The sequence below is a fragment of the Lupinus angustifolius genome, chromosome LG20 (genome assembly GCF_001865875.1).
Source record: "Lupinus angustifolius cultivar Tanjil chromosome LG20, LupAngTanjil_v1.0, whole genome shotgun sequence".
NCBI classification, from domain to species: domain Eukaryota; kingdom Viridiplantae; phylum Streptophyta; class Magnoliopsida; order Fabales; family Fabaceae; genus Lupinus; species Lupinus angustifolius.
In genome coordinates, this window is record NC_032028.1 from 8,541,129 (window position 1) to 8,555,634 (window position 14,506).

At 32.4% G+C, this 14,506-nt stretch overlaps 2 protein-coding genes across 2 annotated transcripts; both read right to left on the bottom strand.

The window, feature by feature from the left end:
* Window positions 5,148-5,690, bottom strand: LOC109335467 (RING-H2 finger protein ATL70-like). Its single transcript, XM_019571602.1, has one exon. The coding sequence runs from the start codon at window positions 5,688-5,690 to the stop codon at window positions 5,148-5,150; it is 543 nt and encodes a 180-aa protein (XP_019427147.1).
* On the bottom strand, window positions 8,349-14,081 carry LOC109336654 (charged multivesicular body protein 5-like). The gene is made up of 7 exons (XM_019573386.1): window positions 14,013-14,081; window positions 13,645-13,796; window positions 12,884-12,977; window positions 11,798-11,869; window positions 11,594-11,705; window positions 11,102-11,256; window positions 8,349-8,589 (listed from the first exon to the last, which is right to left on the bottom strand). Exons 1-7 carry the CDS (start codon window positions 14,079-14,081, stop codon window positions 8,536-8,538), a joined length of 708 nt encoding a protein of 235 aa, XP_019428931.1. The 3' UTR covers window positions 8,349-8,535.

Here is a 14,506-nt window from a genome sequence, read left to right on the forward strand (position 1 = left end):
TTTTCCATAAAATAAATTTAAGAATGAACAAGAAACATTTCCCTCTCTTATACTTTAGTACCAGCCTCTCCAATATAGGAGAACATTTGAACTAAGTTAAAATTTGTGGTGCAAGTCCTTGTGTGCAAGTTACTTTGCTTCTGCACTTGTCCCATGTGCTTTTTTCTCTCGCTACTCTATTGTCTTGGCTAATATTCCCACAAGTTGGGGGCATATATTTTTAGGATGCCTAATTTCAGATGAATTGTGGCATAGTCCTTAACCTCCAAAGCTTTTTCCAAGGCATCAACCAATTGAGGATGAAAAGAAATGACAAGTTTGATTAACCCTCTAGAACATTCCTCTCTTACAATGTGACAATCCAATTCAATGTATTTTGATTTGGTTCATAAGAATGACTATTATTAGATGGTATCGATTCAATAGAACGTCATAGCCAAAGGTGATGAGGGGATATAGAACTCATCACCATAGAAGGCATAATTGTTAAAAAATCATAATTTCTAATTAATATGAACATCATATATTTAATACAATTATATTGCCTATTTATTTTGGCGATTACAAAACAAGTGATCTAATTAATGACAACCTATAAAACTTCTGAAACTGATAATAAATATGAGTTTAATGAGTGGATACCCAAATGGTTGGTCTATAAGGGATAATGGGAACCCTATATGTTAACAAATAAGGAACAGTTATAGTCCCCAATACATCAAATCACAAATAATTTTCACCTCTCCCCGTTAGAGAGAAAACGAAGGTCCCAAGATGAATTAAGGATTTGGTTGAGGAAGATCATCATACCAAAACTCTCTAATGAGTAAACTAGAGAATATTAATTAAGGAATTCATGTATGACTTTATATCCTTGTTGTATATCATGTGTGAGAATTATGAGATTCAAGATCATATGATTGATATTTCACCAATCATCAGGAAATATCTAACAAGTGGTATCAGAGCTTTAGGTTCTGAATTTTATGGTTCTCCATTGAAGATGTTTTTTTCCCCAATTTTTTATGAACCCTATTTTTTTAAATTTTGGAATTTTTATGCTTTCACTATTGGTTATGAAAATTGGGTATTTAGGATAATGAGGATAACTTTTATCTGCTTTCGCTTATTTGAATTGTGAGTAATTTGTATGATGAATCCTTGCAACATATGTTGAAATATATATTCAGATGTGTGTATGAACATTGCATTAACTTTTATGACTCAATTATACAATATGTATATTATATGTGCACTAATGCTCACTATTGGAAATGGACTTTTGTCACTTTACAATTTTACAATTTGTTAAAGTATATGTATAATGTATATATATGTTAAGATGTGTTTTTATTTTATACATATACAATCTGGAACTCATGATCTTGTATATATTGTGAATTAATATATATATATATATATATATGTATTTGTTTAGGATCATGTCGAATTACCTGAATGTGCGAAACCTATTGGTTGCAAATGAATATTTAAAACCAAGAGGGATTTGAAGGGTAATATTGACAAATATAAAGCTCGTCTAGTTGCTAAAGACTTCACTTAGAAAGAAGACATTGATTATAAAGAAGTCTTCTCTCCAATATCTTCGAAAGATTCTTTTAAAATAATATTGGCACTAGTAGCTCATTTTGATTTAGAACTACATCAAATGAATGTTAAGACTGCATTTCTAAATGTAACATTAATGAAACAATCTATATGGTGCAACCAGAAAACTTTTTGTCAATTGGCTCAAAGTCTATGGTATGCAAATTAAAGAAATTCATCCATGGCCTTAAACAAGCTTCTCGTCAATTGAATCACAAATTTCATCAAGTTATTACCTTGTATGGTTTTGAGGCAAATAAAGTTGATGATTGCGTGTACCACAGGTTCAGTCGGAGTAAATTTATATTCTTGGTAATATATGTCGATGATATTCAGCTTGCTAGCAGTGATATGAGACTATTACATTAGACCAAGAGATTTCTAATTAATAATTTCGAAATGAAAGATCTTGTGGAAACTTCCTTTGTATTACGTATTCAGATGTTAAGAGATTGCTCTCAAGGTATCTTAAGGTTGTCACAAGAAAGCTATATAGATAAAGTCCTAGATAGATTTGACATGAAAGACAGTAAACCAGGGGATACCTCTATAGCTAAGGAAGACAAGTTTAATCTCGAATAGTGCCCAAAAAATAATCTCGGAAGATATGAGATGTAAAAGATTCCTTATGCATATGCAATAGGAAGTCTAATGTATGCTCAAACTTGTACACGTCACAACATAGCATTTGTCGTGAGAGTTTTGAAAAGATATTTGAGCAATCTTGTAATGCATCACTAGATGGAAGTCAAACATGTTATGCATTACTTAAAGAGAACAAATGAGTACATGTTCACTTATCGAATGTCTGAGAATTTAGAGATCATTTTGTACTCTTACTCTGATGTTTTGAGTGTCTAGACAACACACACTCCACCTCTGGATGTATGTTTATCTTGGCCGAAGGTTTTATCTCTTAGAAGTCTACTAAACAGACACTCATAGCTCCTTCAACCATGGCTACGGAGTTTATGATTTGTTTTGAAACATCAGAATGTCACTTATGGTTGTAGAATTTTGTCACTAGCTTACATGTGGTCGATGGTATTGAAAGACCATCGAGAATTTATTGTGACACTAAGTCCGCGATTCTTAACTCCAACAATAATAGGAGTTCTTCAAAGTCAAATTTTATTGACATCAAGTTTCTGGTTGTTAAAGAAAGTAATCAAAATATACAAATTTCATAGAATATATATGGACAAATTTTATGTTAGCTGATCTACCGACTAAGGGTTTGGTAACTAAAGTATTTTATGAACATATTGCTTATATGAGTATTGCTCTTTAGGATTCATTAGTTCAATGAGAGTCTATATGTTTTATGATTTACTTTGGGCGTCATATATAGTTTTATGCATAATAAAGTTATGGTTTATCGTTCTGTTTTGAATATTGTAACTATTGTGTTGCAATTAAGGACTTTGGATTGATCTCACTAAAGAATAAAGAATGACTAGTTGAAAATAGACATGTTTAAGATCACATTGCATGAAATTTCTATGTCACTCATCCATATTTGATCTATGTTATTTAGTATATTGGTATGGTGATCATCGTGGTCGAGTCATGTTTGAATGTGATGAAGGTCGCGGTGGTTCCATAGTTGATATATGAGATGAACCAGATTGTATTAAAGAGAAGTCTAAATATAAATAACATACAAATGTGCGCCTAAAGAATATGTGACATAATTGTTCCAAGAAAAATATGAATCTCAAGTGAGAGATTGTTAGAAATTCATAATTTCTAATTAAGGTGTACATCATATATTTAATACAATTAGATTCACTATTTATTTTGGGATTACAAAAAAAGTGATCTAATTAATGACAACCTATAAGACTTCTGAAACTGATAACAAATGTGAACTTAATGAGTGGATACCCAAACAGTTGACCTATACAGGATACTAGGAATCATATATGTTAACACATAAGGAACGGTTATGATCCCAATACACCAAATCACAAATAGTTTTCACATCTCCCCATTAGAGAGAAAACGAAGGTTCCAAAAGGAATTAAAGATTTGGTTGAGGAATGTCATCATACCAAAAACTCTCTCAAAAAGTATATCAAAGGAGTAGATTGAACATGAATTCATGGATTCAGGTATGATTTTGTATCCTTGTTGTATATCATATGTGAGAATCATAAGATTGAAGATCGTATGATTGATATTTCACCAATCATCAGGAAATATCAAACAATAATTGCATGTAAAACTCGCAGGTATGGGAATGTAAGAAGGAATTGAAGTTTGGTGTCTTTTGTAGGGTGGAATAGATTTATAGAAGATTACATCTCTACTTATTTCAAAACTCTATTACATAAATTGAGAGCTATATATCTTTGATTTCATCCTTGTATCCTAGAAACAATCACTTGTTGGATGTTGAAGCTAACTTTGTCCTAGTATGTGCTTGTGTACTAATGTAACACAACGAGTCAAAGAATCTTAGATTTTCTTATGATGCAAAACTTCTTGTGGTGATTGAGGGGTAGGCACGTAGCATATTGATCACGTGAACATGTTTAATAGCAGAAGATCAATATAGTTTAGGCAAATGACTGAATAAATAGAGCTATTGCTACATTTAATAAATATTGATGTTACTTCTCCACTACTCCATTTTGTTGAATAGAAATGCATGATTTTAATGAATAATGCATCTAGAATAATAGGATAACATGTAGAATTTTGCACCATTATCACCTCTCCACTACCTCGTTAAATATGTATTATTTAGTTAAGTCTATCATTCTCCCTGTTATGATTTTACTTTCGGACTTTCTAGGAGTAAAGATAACAAAATTCTTTAACAAAAGCAAAAGATGCAAGAAAATTTGTTTTTAAATTTGGTTGATTGTGGTTGTGGATATATGATGTTCAATTGTGGGGAAATTCGATCTCAATTACGATTATCATATGCTTACAAAAATTACAAAAACTATAATATTCATAAAATAAAATATCTCTCTTCATGTGTCATTTTTGAATTTATCTTGTTTTAAATTATCAATTAAATTGCTTATATTTTGATTAAAAAAATTTATTTTTGACAAATGTGATATCATTCATGTCGTTATTTACAATAATATGGATTGTAAATGATGTAGAATAAAATAAATTTATTTTAACTTTAAATACAAGATATAATAAATTGTTGACATAAAAGTTTTTCCTTTAAAATATGGAAAATAAAGTTTTTGGAGAATATAAAAAGTAATTTCCTATAGAAAAATGTCAAATTGCAATGCTGAAATAATAAATTTGATATGATAAAAGTCGATCTCCCTGTTTATTCCATGAGATATGAAATTGGGATGTACAACAAAAAACACAACTAATAAAATTTAATTAATATCTGACAACTCACATTATGTGACATAAGTTGTCTCACACTAATAATAATGTATAAAAAATAATAGTAATAATAATAATAATAAAAAAAAAAGTTTTAATTGATATCTCATATTTTCGTTGGCACGCGACACTGGACAACATATGACATGATAAGAGATAAGAGATATGTGTCAATCTCGTCTTGTAGCCAATGGAGTAACTTGAGCAATGGGAGTTGGAAGAGGTGTTGGGAATGGAGAGTTTCTACAAACTGGACAAGACATGTTTAGCCTCAACCACATGTCAATGCATTCCTTATGAAAATAGTGACCACAATCTGGCAAGAACCTCAACCACTCCGAATCATTATAATCTGCTAAACATATTGAGCAACCTAGTGTTGTTGAAGAATGTTCAACCTTGTGAAGCTTGGCTTGAGAGTACAACATTTGAGGATAACTTTTAAAAATGGCTTCTTTTTCTTCCTCACTTTGGACTTGGATAGTTACAACAGAAATATCTCTCTCCATGATCACAGTTCTATTAGAACCGTAGTTGCTGGCACTGGCACTGGCTCTTGTAGATATCCTGTTCTGAAAGTTTCTATGGGTACAGTAATATGAAGTGACAGATATGAACATTATGATGAAGAGAAAACCAACAGATAATCCAATAGTATAATATGATAGGTTTGATTCCTCTGAAGGGCTATCAGAATCAAAAGTGTTGCTCATGATCTTCTATTGTTGGGAAAGATTAATAAGAAAGCACTTTTTTGGCATATATCTATGCTTTATAATGTCTATAAACTTTAGGGAAATTTTGAGGGCTTGCTTTTTATGTGTGAATGCAGCATTATTCTTATTAAGGAAGCTAAAACTTAAAATACTGTAATATGTATGTATGTTATTGTAAAAATTTATATACAATTAGTACAATATTAATCATTTATTTGTATTAATTATATTTAAAAGTTAATAATAATATAATAACAGCGTAAAAATCTCTTATACTGAAGGCATTGCAAAAAAGGTGTGGTTGGAATCATGTCACAAGTATCTGAGGGTTGTTAGTTCAGGGTGCATGTTTATTTCCCAACAATAAAGAATTCATATCTTTTAAGTCTTGTGTATGTAATACAAAAGGTAACCCTATCATCATATTGTTAAATAAATATTTCTAAATATTGAATATAATTCTATCATAATCTCTACAACCTTATCTGTGTTAAATAATAATTGAAGCACAAGTGGGATACCCTAACCAAAAATCACTCCCTAAGATGATGGCTATAGAAGACAAACTTTGCTTTTGGATTAGAGAAAGAGAGTTAGTATTGACAAAAGGAATTAAATGTCAACTTGAGTATTATGTAGTGGTGGTGTAGTTCATGCATATACATGATGTTCATGGATTAGCTAGCTGGTATTGTCCAAAAATGCATATTTAATATTTTAATTCGATTGTCTACTTAAGGCCAAGGTTTTATAGGTCAGCAACTTAATTATCTAGACAAAGCTTAACAGGGTTGGGTTGTAATTGAATTATCTAGCTTGTGATATTGTATTTAAATTGAAGAAATTATTGCACCTACCTCACATATGCCTAATAACAAAACTATCCAAAGATGTATGAGATTGTGTCATGTTTGAAAGGATAAACAACAAGGAATGGATTATTACATTCATCTTGAAATTTGGTTTTTAATTACACATGACACCACACTCCACTCATTTTAAATGATTTATTGCAATGAGACCTAAGGTCAACAAAAAATAATTACATAAAATAGAATGGGCAGTAGAAATTCTTAAGTCAATTTAGGGAAGGGAAATGAAAAGTCACATAATGGGGTGAAGCATACACTAAAATGGATAGCATATTCAAAGCAGCTATACTTACACTTCTCAACATTCACACCCTTATTATATGAACAGAATTCCTCTTTATTACTGGAATGTAAAAAATGAATAATTTTTTTTAAGTTTTTTATTTATCTAATTAAAAATAATATTAAATTTGGACCTTTAAACTTTTTTGGGTACCACATGTTAGGATTTGGGCCCAATACTGTATTCTTCAATACTGAAGAGGATCCCAACCCTTATTATATCTCGACTTAAGGATAATGTTGCATGCGACTTTCAATGGAAAATGGTATATGCCCTATAAATCCTCCTACTCATATGTCACAAAATGAAACTTTATTTATTAATGATTGTTATTTTTTAAGTGACATATGTCATTTTCTTATGGTTAGATAGATATATCATTAATTATTTTCAATATCTCTGGATAAATTATACAAAACTTCTTTGAGAGAACGATTTTTTTATGGATAAAGACAAGGTGATAACCACTTTTAAAATAATTGGAGTGTATAATTTTTAAAAAAAAAGGGGATATAATTAAGCTAAAAATTAAGTAAGGAGCCACAATTGTCTGAAATAAAATTATAATAAAAGTCTTTAGATAAGTCGATTATTGGGAGGATCTTCTAGTTGCAATGATCTCTCAATGGTTAATTTGATAGTAATGTGTATTGGATCCCTTAATCAAAGATTTAAAGGAAAAATGATGGTGGTTCTTCTATTTCGATACTTCAAAATTCTCTAGAGGAACATGTACTTTCTTTCGATAAACAAAGCTTCCAGGCCAATAGATTTGACACTTATCAACAATCTCAATCATCACCCCAACCGAGCAGTATGAAGTAGCTACAAATACAGCAATAATTATTCAATCAAATACATGTTTCTATATTGTGGCATGTTTCATTTTTTTTCTTTTTTCTTTTTTGTGAACACCATGTTTCATGATTTATGAATGTATGTGCAAATTTTGACATAAGACGGTGATTTTGTGTCCCAACCCATATAAAGGTTTCCCCAGATGGAGCTACATGTATTTCACCATCTTTGGGTTCTTTGAAGTAAGTCACTTTCTAGTACAATTGACCAATTATTTATTCTAATACTATTTAACTCAATTTCTGCTCTAATCCAAAAACTCTTGAACTATAATCACATTTTCCTGTTCCAAATATCAGCCTCGTCATTTAACCTCAGGTGCTATTTTAGGCACAATTGATTTACTAAATTATCCTTTACTATTTCCTTTAAAATGGAAATACACCCTTGGATAACATTAACAAACTCTTATTTGGTTACCCAAACTGTTATGCAAAATTAGGCTACCCATAATTGTCACATTCATAATGATTTCTCACATTTAAGGCGCCATTTATGTTAAACAAATCAATAAATCTACTAAAATTATTTCAATGGAGACAATGAAACAAACTTCATGAGGGTGTGTTCATAATCTCCTAGAAGACAAGGCCCTAAACTAAGCAAGTTCCAAGCTTTTACAAAACTAGGGTGATATTTTCCCTTTCTGTGTCAGAATCTTTTCTATATATATTACCAAATATGTTTCCACAATGTTTTTTACACGAAAAAGAAATTCATAGTCAAATAATTCCAACACCAAACCAATTAAATCACTGTATCAATCAAAGTTCTCAAGTTCTTCAGATCTTTACAAGGCCTTGCTCGCCAATGACATGAAAACCATTCTCTAACCGCGTAAGGATGCACGGGGAACAGCAGGCAAACCCAGTTCATCTTCAGTCTGTATTAGCAAAGCAATCAATCAGGAAAGAAAACTAAATAATACAAATAAAAAGCACAAAATAGAGTAATCTATCTTAAGATTCTGGTATTAAACTGCTTCAAGAATCACTTATTAGTTGTTAGTAAGCAGTTTACCAGAAAACAGAGGCTCACACTAAGCTATACTTGACATCATAATGATAATACTTCCAAATTTCAATAATCACAACATAATTCAACTTATGAAACTTAGTTTTAAAGGGTGCCCCAATGCACGAGCCTCTCACCTAGTGGAGCCTAGGGAGGATAGATGTACGAAGTATAATCTTCCCAGAGAAAATTTGAGATAAGTCTAAATCAGGAATGCCGCAGTGATAAGGCACGTCCTTATATGTTAAATCCACCAAACATGAGAATAGAACCTCAAACATGGATAGGTTTACCATGCAATAGTCGTAAAAAAAAATGGTCCCAAGTGTAGGCTTCCCTTCTCTGTTGTAGATTATATAATGAAGAAAACAGTAGATGATGCATTTGACACATAGTTACTTAATTCTCTCATTTGCTATACATACCGCATAGCGAATTCACCATACCCCGTACGGGTTCGTCATAAAGAAGATCTCATAAAATTAATGTAAAAAGTGGCAAACTGGATACCCAAGTGAACCACATACAGGTACCCACACCGTGTACCATGTAACAATGATTTGACAAGTCCAAGCTACTTTCCACTGTCAAAAAATTGTCCATTCAACTATAACAATTTACAGTGCTTAATTATGCCTGCTTCAGTTTCTAGTAGTACATGTTATTTTGGATACTGTGTTATGTTTCATGCTCTAACTCTTGAAGAAGTAAACCTTCCATGACCTTGTCCATAATATCAAGTTTTTTTAACTCTAACTCTTGAGAAACAGACTTATTATTTCATGATCTAACTCCTCCTGAAGTTGACATCTTCTCAACAGAAACAGTGTCCAAATTAAATACATGCCTTGACAAAGTTGAATCCAAATAATATCTTCAAAAGATACAAGTGACATGTTTTAACACACTCTTTTGCAGTGAGATTTGACCATGTTTTTCTGTCTTTAGAAGCTCATTTAAGTACAGTTTAAAAGATGAACTACAAAAAGACAAAAAAACATTTTCTGTTAAGTAAAAAATAAATAAGGAGATGATACCTGGGCATTGGATCTGCCAGGTGCTGTATGTCCTGCTGGAGCTGAAGGCAAGTTAAGCTCTGCATCCAAATCAGGTTCTTTATCAGGCTGAAGATAGGAGGGGACCCCATCAGCTTCAGTCTCAAATCCCATGTCTGCTTCGAGCGCATCAAGTTCTGTTTTACCAAAAACAAAAAGAATGAAACAGATAATTTAAATTTGATGGGAGTCTGTTTCCTAAAAAAGTATTGCACATTATGAAGAATCAAACCAATAAAATGTAGCTGGTGACATTTGTAATAAGCTTCAAATATACTTCTTAGAACATTGCACATACACATGATCACACTTATTTCATTCAAACCAGGAACCCAAACTTGTATAAGGACAACCATTTTTCATTGAACATTTGCAAAATCCAGCTGCCCTACCCATTCGTGTAGCCACACTAGGTAGGAATGTTTGAAAAAGTTTACGACATAGCTCAAAAGCCTAAACAGTTTCTTAACTTACCACCCATGAGTTCATCCTCGTCAAGGTCATCAGGCACATTATAGCTTCTACCCAGAGTCTCTTGTATTTCATTACTTACATCCATCAGGTCCATCATCTCATCTTGCAAATTCTACATGTTGCATGGATCAATAGTTACGATTTAATGTTATCAATGGTAGCTACACTGAAACCGTAAGAGAAAAGAAAATACATTATACATACATCAATGTCTTCGATCTTCACAGTTTTCATCGATACCGCATAGCGAATTCACCATACCCCGTACGGGTTCGTCATAAAGAAGATCTCATAAAATTAATGTAAAAAGTGGCAAACTGGATACCCAAGTGAACCACATACAGGTACCCACACCGTGTACCATGTAACAATGATTTGACAAGTCCAAGCTACTTTCCACTGTCAAAAAATTGTCCATTCAACTATAACAATTTACAGTGCTTAATTATGCCTGCTTCAGTTTCTAGTAGTACATGTTATTTTGGATACTGTGTTATGTTTCATGCTCTAACTCTTGAAGAAGTAAACCTTCCATGACCTTGTCCATAATATCAAGTTTTTTTAACTCTAACTCTTGAGAAACAGACTTATTATTTCATGATCTAACTCCTCCTGAAGTTGACATCTTCTCAACAGAAACAGTGTCCAAATTAAATACATGCCTTGACAAAGTTGAATCCAAATAATATCTTCAAAAGATACAAGTGACATGTTTTAACACACTCTTTTGCAGTGAGATTTGACCATGTTTTTCTGTCTTTAGAAGCTCATTTAAGTACAGTTTAAAAGATGAACTACAAAAAGACAAAAAAACATTTTCTGTTAAGTAAAAAATAAATAAGGAGATGATACCTGGGCATTGGATCTGCCAGGTGCTGTATGTCCTGCTGGAGCTGAAGGCAAGTTAAGCTCTGCATCCAAATCAGGTTCTTTATCAGGCTGAAGATAGGAGGGGACCCCATCAGCTTCAGTCTCAAATCCCATGTCTGCTTCGAGCGCATCAAGTTCTGTTTTACCAAAAACAAAAAGAATGAAACAGATAATTTAAATTTGATGGGAGTCTGTTTCCTAAAAAAGTATTGCACATTATGAAGAATCAAACCAATAAAATGTAGCTGGTGACATTTGTAATAAGCTTCAAATATACTTCTTAGAACATTGCACATACACATGATCACACTTATTTCATTCAAACCAGGAACCCAAACTTGTATAAGGACAACCATTTTTCATTGAACATTTGCAAAATCCAGCTGCCCTACCCATTCGTGTAGCCACACTAGGTAGGAATGTTTGAAAAAGTTTACGACATAGCTCAAAAGCCTAAACAGTTTCTTAACTTACCACCCATGAGTTCATCCTCGTCAAGGTCATCAGGCACATTATAGCTTCTACCCAGAGTCTCTTGTATTTCATTACTTACATCCATCAGGTCCATCATCTCATCTTGCAAATTCTACATGTTGCATGGATCAATAGTTACGATTTAATGTTATCAATGGTAGCTACACTGAAACCGTAAGAGAAAAGAAAATACATTATACATACATCAATGTCTTCGATCTTCACAGTTTTCATCGCTCCCTTCAATTCCTTGTTGGCAGACTTCAAAGCTGACATCTGAAAAAGGGAAAGGGGAAAATAAATAGAAAGTTGTGAATAGAAATTTAAATTACATACTGCTTGACAAAACTATTCTCCAAGGTGTCATCCAATTTCCGAAAATCTAAGACATACTACAATTTGTAACAAGTTATAACAGAAGAATAAGGCATATAATAACATCTATAGGAGGAGACCCCTCCCAAATAACAAACCATTCATCCACTACCTCTCATGAGTCATGAGGTAGGCAGCAGGTTCCAAACAGGTTATAGACAAAGGTCCACCTCAAATGTCCCTTAGAGCGCTACCAAGACAAACAAATGTTTTATAGTGAATACGCATACCCCAGTCAACTACGCTTAATATATCATACAATCAGCATCTCCAGTAGAAATTAAAAATAGCTATAGACATCCAAAAAATGTATTTAAAAATCAAGATGACCTCCATGGTATGAATCATAAAAGAAAGGAAAGCCCAGTTGTGCTAGTAAACCACTGTAAGGTATTGGGAAGGTCAAATGAACCCAGCCTTACCCCGGTAGTAGAGAGGTTGTTTTCCTGACTAAAATCTACTAACACTAGGCCACAAATAAACACCTCACCATTGTGAAAGGGTTCAAACTCAAGATGTATCATAAAACAAGATATGCTCTTCCCATAGGTGTGTTAATTGGGGTTTCTGTTGCAGACTTGCAGATGGACTGACATGTTATGTTGCATGGCTCTATCTCCTAGTTTTAGCTATTTTTTTGTTCCTTGTGAAGATGTTTTATCCGCTTCTTTTTTCTATTCTCTTCTCATCTAATAATACTTCTTTTAGTATAAAAGAAAAAAAGATCCACAAATTTAATAAGTTTCTCTTTTCAACACACACAAAGTTTTGATGATATATGTCTTCTGTTATGAGTTAGACCATCCAATGTTCTTGTAAATATCAAAGAAGTATGATATACAGATAGATAAATGAAAAAAATGATAAATGGTATACAATGATTACAAAGAATACTCGAAGCTCTTTAATACATACAGTTTGTTGTGCGTCTTTAATGCCCTCAGCAGCAAATTGAACTTGATCAAGATTAAAAGTCTGATTATACAGCATGTCACGTTGCCCTTCATACCTGACCAAAGATTTAGTGTACTTCGATGAGAATAGAGCTTAAACTGTTAACTTTACTTAAGTCCAACATACTACACTTACACACTGACATGACAATTGCTACTTAGTTTCCATTAGCCTTTTGAGTTAATAATAAAAATTAACCTCATGAACATATAGCAATTACATGTATTGAAAGCACAAATTCCTAGCACTCTTACGCTAGTGTTAGTTATGAACAGTATGATCATCTATAGAATAAAGCCCAAACTATTAAGTTACAAAAAATGATTACTCTCATGGCTACAAATCAACTACATGTATACAAGGAAATAAAACAAGGCTTCTTCAGTTTGGTAAAGGAATTCAAAATACAGAAAACATATGAGATACTTATCAAAGTGAAACAAGTCACAGGCAACACCACGATAGAACCTGCACTGAGGTACTAAAATATAACAAACTTGATTGATATGATAACAATAATGTTTGATGAAATAAACTCTATCAATGTAAGTGTTCAGTTGGAAGCAACAGCTGCCAGGCTTTACCAACTTTTTTATCAATGTCCTATTTCTTAAACACTAAGCTATCTCCTTCATGTATATGAGAATATATGAAAATTTTCGACAAAATCCTAACTTTAATGCCTATGATTAATCTGCGAAAAGTAAGAATAAGATAATTACATCCGCTTTTGCTTAAGAACTCTCATGGCTCTAGCTTTAACAGCTTCCTGGGCAGGACCAGGTCTGGTTTTCTTGATCTGTTCCTTATATTTACTTAGTTCAACATCAAGCTTCTTAATCTTCTCCTCCACTGTATCACCTCGTTTAGTTATCTGCAGGAAAAAAACAACATATCAGTTATACTTCACCAAATACATCTATCTCGACCAGACCCTACGGGTGCAGTCTCGTCTCATGCACTGGTCCGTCCTTTTTATACTTCGGCAAATAGATAATTCATATTACCAAAAACCCAAGTGTTTAAAAACTTAAGAAAATAAATAAATAGAGTGAATATAGGAAAACAAAATTGAGTATTAGTGTATTACTTTATCGGATGCATCTTGAATGGAAGGAGGGGGATCCTTGTTCTTCTTCGCACCGAAAACCCTCTTCATTTGGAATTTGAACCAATAACGCAGACACGGTAATCAATCAATTAATCAATTGCTTTCATCAAATTGGGGATTCTTACTCTTTCTTCAGTTTTCAATTTGATCATATATACAGAACCTTCCACCAAAATACTGTTACGTACCTTACCAACCAAGTTTTGCTTTACAATTTTCTTATCTTTTTTAATATTAAATATTAATCTTCAATTTCCAGTACATTACCATCGGATTTATTCACCATTATCATAAATTAAGTTTTATATTTTATTTTATATCTTATAGGTCAAAGACAAATCAAGTAGATTCTTACGTATCATATGGTCAATTCTAACATGATATAAATTGATTTAGATTGACAGATGTTACTTAAAACTAGATCATCATTCTACATGAATAATGGAATATGCATTCGGTTATCTGTGTCAATA

Excerpts from the sequence above, each read along its gene's own strand:
- LOC109335467 (XM_019571602.1), bottom strand. The coding sequence starts at position 5,690 with ATGAGCAACACTTTTGATTCTGATAGCCCTTCAGAGGAATCAAACCTA.
- LOC109336654 (XM_019573386.1), bottom strand. The coding sequence starts at position 14,081 with ATGAAGAGGGTTTTCGGTGCGAAGAAGAACAAGGATCCCCCTCCTTCC. Across the intron at positions 13,797-14,012 it reads TTCAAGATGCATCCGATAAA|ATAACTAAACGAGGTGATAC; the intron begins GTAATACACTAA and ends TTTTTCCTGCAG. Across the intron at positions 11,257-11,593 it reads CGAGGATGAACTCATGGGTG|AACTTGATGCGCTCGAAGCA; the intron begins GTAAGTTAAGAA and ends TTGGTAAAACAG.